This window comes from Vicugna pacos, chromosome 23 (genome assembly GCF_048564905.1).
Source record: "Vicugna pacos chromosome 23, VicPac4, whole genome shotgun sequence".
NCBI classification, from domain to species: Eukaryota; Metazoa; Chordata; class Mammalia; order Artiodactyla; family Camelidae; genus Vicugna; species Vicugna pacos.
Window position 1 is genome coordinate 12,345,284 of NC_133009.1, and position 8,445 is coordinate 12,353,728.

The 8,445-nt window shown below is 39.1% G+C and overlaps 1 protein-coding gene across 1 annotated transcript in view; it reads left to right on the forward strand.

Annotated features, from left to right (window-relative positions):
- TRAF5 (TNF receptor associated factor 5) overlaps positions 1-2,930 on the forward strand; it is a 37,584-nt gene extending 34,654 nt beyond the window's left edge. The window contains exons 10-11 of the mRNA XM_006198740.4: positions 1,006-1,174; positions 1,826-2,930. Coding sequence (XP_006198802.1) covers positions 1,006-1,174; positions 1,826-2,403 — 747 coding nt within the window. The 3' untranslated portion in view covers positions 2,404-2,930. The remainder of the gene's footprint in view (positions 1-1,005; positions 1,175-1,825) is intronic.
- The last annotated feature ends 5,515 nt before the right edge of the window (positions 2,931-8,445 follow it).

Below are 8,445 nucleotides of genomic sequence, written 5' to 3' on the forward strand. Positions count from 1 at the left end.
CTTAGCAAATCAGTACGTGAAACAGTACAATACTTTTATATCATTTATGGTGATTAGGATTTTAATTAATGTTGGGCCAATATTAGTCACTTGAATTCAAATTCACTGAGAGCATCTGTCGTTCTGCATTTTGTAGTCAACAAAGTGAAACTGTTCATTCCCTTGGGAAGACAATGCTTTAAACATCACTAAAATATAGCAAAAATTACTTTGTAAATCATGAATGTTAAATAACCATAAACAAATTTCCTAATGAATAACGTCTTCATAGTGATTAAAAAATGTATAGTGAAAAGATTTCAAGATGTAGCATGGGCAAGATTTTTGAAATCTGGATTATTCCATAAAATGTAGGCCATATATTCACACATTGCCAGCATCCTGTGTTTGTATGTATGTGTGTGTGTGTGTGTGTGTGTGTAAAACCATCATGTTATATCTCAATTCTGACCTTTTTTCTAACACAAAAACCAGTCAAGAGTGAAGGCACTGAGGGAAAGGGTGGAGGAGAAAACAGCTGTAGTTTTATTTAATCCCTTCCACGTAAAGAGAGCAACCAAATGTGCAGGCCTTACCTCAGGGCACTTCTGTACCACCTGGAGAGCTCAGGCCAGAACAGAGCATTCCCTGCCTTCCAGAAGAGCAGGAGTGGATTGGAAGAGTATCATCGAAGAAGAAAAGGAAGTAGTAAGAGGAAAGACAAGGAGAGGACAGAAATATAAAGACAGGTTGGAGAACCAAGCAGGGAGAAACTGGGGGAGGAGTAAAAGTCAGATGAAGAGCAGTTCAAAGAAACAGGAGCTGAGATACGGCAGAGGAGGAGGAAGGCATTAAGTGATTCATCTCTCTGAAATCCTCTCTGCATTTTCTCTTCTGGACTGTGCCTTTTTCATTTCATTCATTGATTAATTAAAGGTGAAATGTTTGAGCTGAAAAATGTAATCTCAACGACTTACTAAGATATTAACTCAAGTTTGTTTGACTTGATCCATCTTGTCCTAAAAGGTTCTTGCCAGTCACATTGACAAGTCGGCTTGGCTAGAAGTTCAGGTGCGTCAATTATTGCAAATGGCTAACCAGCAACAAAGTAAATTTGATCTGAGGCCTTTGGTGGAAGCGATTGATACAATGAAGCAGAAAATCACCCTGCTGGAAACCAATGATCAGAGATTACGTATGTATAATGTTTTCTACTTCTCTTTTGGTGATTCATTACTTCTGCATGTGTTCATGAAACAAGCAAACACCTGGTCGATGGAGAGTCACAGCTGTCCAGGATCAACAACGGCTGAATCTGGTATTTGTGAAACAGAACAGCATGGGATTCTGGCCACCCAGGCAAAAATGACAAAGGGCCATGAGCGGGAGCCGGAACAGGCAATGGATGGAAATGGGCCAGGAAATTCCAAGAACAGGGAGTGATGGTTTTTAAGGAGTAGACAATAGTGAGAAGGCTAGGGGAAAGATGTGGTGGGAACATTGTTTTAATTATAGAAGAATAGAGAAGGGTTTGGCTGTTTAAAAGCATTCCAGTTAAAGAGCGGTGGGGCTCATCATGCAAACACCTGCTGGCTGAATGCTGAGTGTGCCTTCTGGAGACTCTGGAGAGCTTTTGTTCAAGAGGCTGCACTTGGTACCACCCTTGCCACGGCACAAGATTCACCGAGTTGGTATTATTAACATGAATGGTCCATTGGTGAACACTGAATTCAGTTCATCTTCAGAATGTCAGAATTTTATTGGTTCTATTCAGATAACAAAATTCCACTTTGGGTAAATTCTAAAGACAACTTTAAGGCCTTTAGAACCTTGTTTTTCTTTGCAGTTGTTTTGGAAGGAGAGACTAACAAGCACGACGCCCACATTAATATCCATAAAGCACAGCTGAGTAAAAACGAAGAGCGATTTAAACTGCTAGAAAGTGCCTGCTATAATGGAAAGCTCATCTGGAAGGTGACAGACTACAAGCTGAAGAAGAGGGAGGCGCTCGACGGACACACGGTATCCATCTTCAGCCAGCCCTTCTACACCAGCCGCTGTGGCTACCGGCTCTGTGCTAGAGCATACCTGAATGGGGACGGGTCCGGGAAGGGGACGCATCTGTCGCTGTACTTTGTGGTGATGCGGGGCGAGTTTGACTCACTGTTGCAGTGGCCATTCAGGCAGAGGGTGACCCTGATGCTTTTGGACCAGAGTGGCAAAAAGAACCACATTGTGGAGACCTTCAAAGCTGACCCCAATAGCAGCAGCTTTAAAAGACCCGACGGAGAGATGAACATTGCTTCTGGCTGTCCCCGCTTCGTGGCTCATTCCACTTTGGAGAATGCCAAGAACACCTACATTAAAGATGACACCCTGTTCTTGAAAGTGGCTGTGGATTTAACTGACCTGGAGGACCTCTAGTCACTCCTGGGGTGATAAAAAGACTTCCTGGATCCAGAAGCTTTGGTTAATGTAGTGACTGAATCTAGACTCAGTACACACTTGTGTTTGGCTTTTTGCCCTTAATGGTTGAAGTCAGTTTAAGATTTCTCAAGTGCTGTCTTCTTTTTACATTTCACTCTGTCTCAGTTTGAAACTTACAACACTTAGAATATCTCCTCGTTATTTATATTTTTTTGTATCACTTGAAAGATGTTAACTTTCTTGAATGTAAGGTCTGGGGCATATCTCTTTTACTGGTGCTTAGCATGGGGTCTCAGTGTAGGCCCTCTATAATATTAAGAGTTATTGAGGACACAGAGGTAGAATTTCCAATTGAAATGGTTTGGCATTTTATTGTTTATGCCTGCTAATTCTAGACCTGACCTTAAGCTTGCAAAAACCATCTTTTAGGGTAGGCTGTTCCAGTTAGTTGGTAGTGTACTTCAAATGATGGGCTGTGTACTTCAAAGGTCAATATGCCCAGTCTGGACCAGACTTTTTCTGGTTAAATACTGTATTTGTGGAAATTACTATACCTCTAATATTTTCATGAAATTTACCAGTAGTCAGCAAGTCAACAAATTTGCAAGGCTGCATAGGAACTGGTGAATAGAGTAAGCATTTTCATTCCCCTGCTGAAGTAAAGCAGAAAGTACTGCTATATATGTATATCTATATAGTGCATTATATATACATACTGCATTTTATATATATATGTACTGCAGTGTATGTATGTATGTATGTGTGTGTGTATATATATATATATATATATGAGAGAGAAGGAGCCATTCAGCTAAAGTTCAGATTTTATTAGGTTCAACCATGCAAAAAAAAATTGTTTTCAAACAAAATATTAGCAGTTTCATAAGATTCAACTTAATAAATAATATATGTACATGTATACAAATAGTTTAAAAGTATTGTGGTAATAATAAATTAATGTGAGGATGGGCAGAATTAGTATGTGATGGAAAAAATATATCATAAATGGATAAGAAGAATCTAAGACCTGGGGAGAATGCTCTTACAATTTCCTATGGGTGTTAGGAGTACTCCCATCCAAAACTGATGGCTAAAAACAGTATTTCCTGGTTTTGGGGGGGAGAAATCTTGAATTCATAAACTGGTATGAAAACAGGCACTTATATAAACTTGTGACATTTCTTGTTGAAGTCCTGAGTACTTTGTGAAGAGCAGAAAGGATCATGTTCTTCTGCACTTACCTGTATGGGTCTGAGAGGGTAAATACAAGCTGAGACTAGCCCTTCTGACTCTTGATAAGCCTTCTGACTTAACGAGAAACCACCCAGTCTTCCCGAGCCCTAACTCGTTATGGCACTGAGCCCCCACTCCCCCCACGTGGCTGGTTCCCTTGAGCGTGTAAGGACGAGTGCTGTGGGCTGAGGGCCACTTCGTGCCGTTCACTCAAGTGATGACCACGCACCTTACAACTCATGACCAGTTAACCAAGGAGAAGCAGCATGATTTATACCTGTGGCTTCTGGAATAATTGGAACTTTAAAAATCTCTTGTATGAAATTCAAGATGCTAAGGACTCATACTGCAGAAATCACCCCAAAGGGTTAAATTCAAAGAACTAAGTTCCCAGTAGAAATATGCTAAAGACGTACACTGGGTGAACTCTGGCACAGCTGACGGTCAGCACCTCCCCGCAGACAAACTCAGGAAGCTCAGACCACACAGCCGGACGCAGGTGGTTCTGTGTGTGCTTGTTTTCAGCGTCTCTAATCAAGCCCCAGTCATCCTTGTGCTCCTAAGCAATGGGAGATCACACGTTGTAACCAGTTTTAAGTCGTTGATGAGAAAAACATTTTTAAGGTGAATTTATCAAAATATGAGATTTGTGTTTTAACCAACTTTTCTACATAAAAAGTTTAAGTCAAGGCATGGTTTGTGACTTTAGGGTCTCTTCATCACTGAAACAGTGATCAAGGAACGAGGTATTCTCAAATAAAAAGCACCTCTTTCTCATAAAATAAGAGTTGTGATTTTTGTTTTAAGGAAGTGGATACATGTAAACTATCTTTCCTCTTATTATCTGAACAGTTATTTTTATTCTGTATCAGTAAGATTTCAATTTTTATTTCCATTTTGGTCTGATTTCAGTTCCTGATAAAAAGAAAACAATACACTAGACATAAAAGGGGAGTTAACAATCTTGAGAAAGGTCTGTGCAGGATTGAAATATGGTGGTGAGGTGGGGTACATATTAATGCACACAACATCTGAATTCTGACCCCTGCTCTCCAAATTTCAGATTTTCAGAGAAACAAGGAATAGTCACAAGGTGAATTCCCACTGCCAGTCCTAAATGCACACAAATGGGACAGAGAGCCACGAACCCTCTGTGCGGTCCCTTGGACAATCAGTCCACACTGTGGCTACCTCTCTTCTCTTGAGAGTGGCTGCAGACATGAGTCTCAATCTTACACAAGAATTCTGGGCTGGAGATGAAGTTTTGATGGATGCACAGGAGGGGATCCAGGTGGTGAAATCCCCTGGGAACACATTTTAGTGGAGGAAGAAGAGGAGACTGCAAAGCATTTGGAAGAGGTCAGAGGTAAGAGAAGTACCAAGGGAGGTGGGAAGAGAACAGAATGTTAGCAGGGCCAAAAGCCCCTTTCTCAGCCAGGGCAGATTGTGGCGTTTATAACTAAACAGGACTGAATCAAGCTGAGACCTGAAAGACGAGTGAACTGTGGGACGAGCAGGTGGGATGAGAATTCCCGGCAGAGGGCACTGAGGAATAAAAAAGTTGGTTTAAGGAACTGAGAAGATTGCAGTGTAGTGGGAGTCCAATAGAAGAGGGGAGAGTGCCACTTGCTGAGGTTATAAAAGGAGGCAGGGTCCAGAATCTAGTGCTGAGATTAGAGCAAGGGGTTTGTGGTTTATGTAATGTGAAATGAAAGTTGACCTGATTTTGGCAAGGGAATGCATGATCTGATTAATGTGTTCTAAAGAAAACTGCTTTGTGTAGAGCACTGATAAGAAGCGGACAAGAGAGGACATGGGAAGAGTATTAAGGTTACATCACACTGCAGTTGTGTTTACATGTCTGTGCCCTTACTAGATCATAAGCTCCTTGAAGCCAAGAACTATGTCTAATTCGAGTGCACAGAAGGTGCTCATTGTATTGAACTGAACTGTATATAAACACTTATGCATTGAATCTTTGTAACAAATCTGCTAGGCAGGTATTATTATTATGCCTATTTCATAGATGAAAAAAAAACTGGTGATTAGAGATCTTTGTGCTATGGGCTAGGCACTGTCGTAAGGATTTTGCACACTAAATATACATTAACACACTAATCTTCACAGCAATCTTATGGGGCATATGCTATTTTATCTATTTTTATAGACGAGATTAAACAACATGCTGTTAAAAAACAAGTGGGTCAATGATGAAATCAAAGTTGAAATTAAAAAATACCTTGAGATAAATGAAAATGAAAATACAACTACACAAAACTTATGGGACGCAGCAAAGGCAGTGCAAGAGGGAAGTTTATAGCGATACAGGCCTTCCTCAAAAAAGAACAATCTCAAATAAACAATCTAACCCACCAGCTAAAAGAATAGAAAAAGAAGAGCCAAAAAACCCAAAAGTCAGCAGAAGGAAGGAAATAAAGATTAGGGAGGAAATAAATAAAATATTGATTAAAAAAATAGAAAAAATCAAACCAAAAGCTGGCTTTTTGAAAGAGTAAATAAAATCAACAAACCTCTGGCCAAACTCACAAAGAAGAAAAAAGAGAGAGCAAAAATAAGCAAAATAAGAAAGGAAAATGGAAAAATTACAACAAATAACATAGAAATACAGAATATCATATGAGAATATTACGAAAAACTATATGGAACCAAAATGGATAACCTAGAGGAGATGGACAAGTTTCTGGAAACATACAGTTCACCAAGACTGAACCAAGAAGAAACTGACCACTTGAACAAACCAATCACTAGAAATGATATTGAATTAGCAATGAAAAACCTCCCTACAAATAAAAGTCCAGGACTGGATGGCTTCACCAGTCTACCAAACATACAAAGAAGAACTCATACCAGTCCTTCTCAAACTCTTCCAGGAGATTGAAAAGGAGGGAATACTCCCAAACTCATTCTGTGAAGCCACCATCACCCTGGTATCAAAACCAGGCAAAGACACCATCAAAAAAGAGAATTACTGACCAATATCACTGGTGAACATAGATGCAAAAATCCTTACCAAAATATTAGCAAATAGAATCCAACAGCACATAAAAAAGATTATACATCATGACTAAGTGGGGTTCATCCCAGGGACATAAGGGTGGTTCAACATATGCAAATCAATCAATGTAATTCATCACATTAACAAGAGAAAGGGCAAAAACTACATGATCATCTCAATAGATGCAGAGAAAGCATCTGATAAAATTCAACACCCATTTATGATAAAAACGCTCACCAAAGTGGGTATAGAGGGAACATACCTCAACATAATAAAAGCTATTATATATGACAAACCTACAGCCAGCATAGTATTCAATGGTGAAAAACTCAAAAGCTTCCCACTAAAATCTGGGACAAGACAAGGCTGCCCACTCTCACCACTCCTATTCAACATAGTTTAGGAAGTCCTAGCCACAGCAATCAAGCAACAGAGAGAAATAAAAGGGACCCAAATTGGAAAAGAAGAGATAAAAGTATCACTGTATGCAGATGACATGATACTATATATATTTTTACAGGGGAGGCAACAGGCACAGAGAGGTTATGTAATAAGCACTAGGCTACACAGCTAATATATGTGGTAAAGCCAGGATCTGAATCCAGGCAGTCTGGCTTTGGATATGTAGGACTGCCTCATATGTTCTATAAACATATAAACTTAAATGAATTAAAATATAGAGCAACCACTAGAATAAAGATTGAATGTATAACTTCCAAACCACTAAAGAAAAACCTGGAAAAAGAAACTATATTCAACCAAAGTTAGGAAAGAGAAGAAAACAACAGGAAGCATGATACATAGGAAAAACAAGTTAGAATTAGACCCAGACACATAAATAAGGGTGAGTTAAATTTTACTATTAAAACAGGAAATATCTCAAATGTGGGGAGCACATGTATATGCTTTTAAAACAAACATCTAAAACAAGAGCTAATAACTCCTTTATTAGATATATATTCAGAGATACCCTTGCAAAAGTGTATCAGGAGACACACACAAGAGTTTACTGCCAGCATTGTTTATTTTTGTTTTGTTTTAGGGGAGGTAATTAGGTTTGCTTATTTGTTTGTTTATGGGGGGTATTTCAGTTTAGTTATTTTTTTAAGAGGTACGAGGATTGAACCCAGGACTTCGTGCATGCTAAGCATGCACTCTACCACTGAGGTACACCCTCCCCTCCAGCATTGTTTGTAATAACAAGAAACTGGGGTGGGGAGACCTAAACAAGGGATGGCATAGATGGGGAGTAATAGAAACTGTCACATTGCTGGTGGAAAGGTAAATTGGTAAAGAGCCTTTAATTAAAAAAAAAAGAATAGGTATTTACCACAAACCTTCAGAAAACATCATGAAGGAAACGTTAAGATGTAATACAAATAATTTCTAGAGAGACTTAAGTACCCTCGAGGCTAATATGAAGCGTTGTACTGGATTCTTGGAAAAAGCCAAAATTGTTGTTTACAGATGAACAGTTTTCTACAGAATTAAAGAGAATTATTAAGAATACAAAGGTTTAGCGAAGTGATCATATAGATCAATATACCAAAACCCAAATTATCCTAGGGTACAGTAATATTCCATTAGAAGGAGCAAACTAAGAAAACAGCAAAACCGCTAGGAAAAAACCTAAAAAGAAATGTGCAAGACACCAAGAAAATTACAAGACCTCACCTGACTAACAAGGCAAGACCTGAATACAAGGGGAAATAACAACATGCTTAATAGGAAGTCTCCATATTGTACTGGTATCAAATCTGGGCAAATTAATGTATAAAAACAAATGCCGG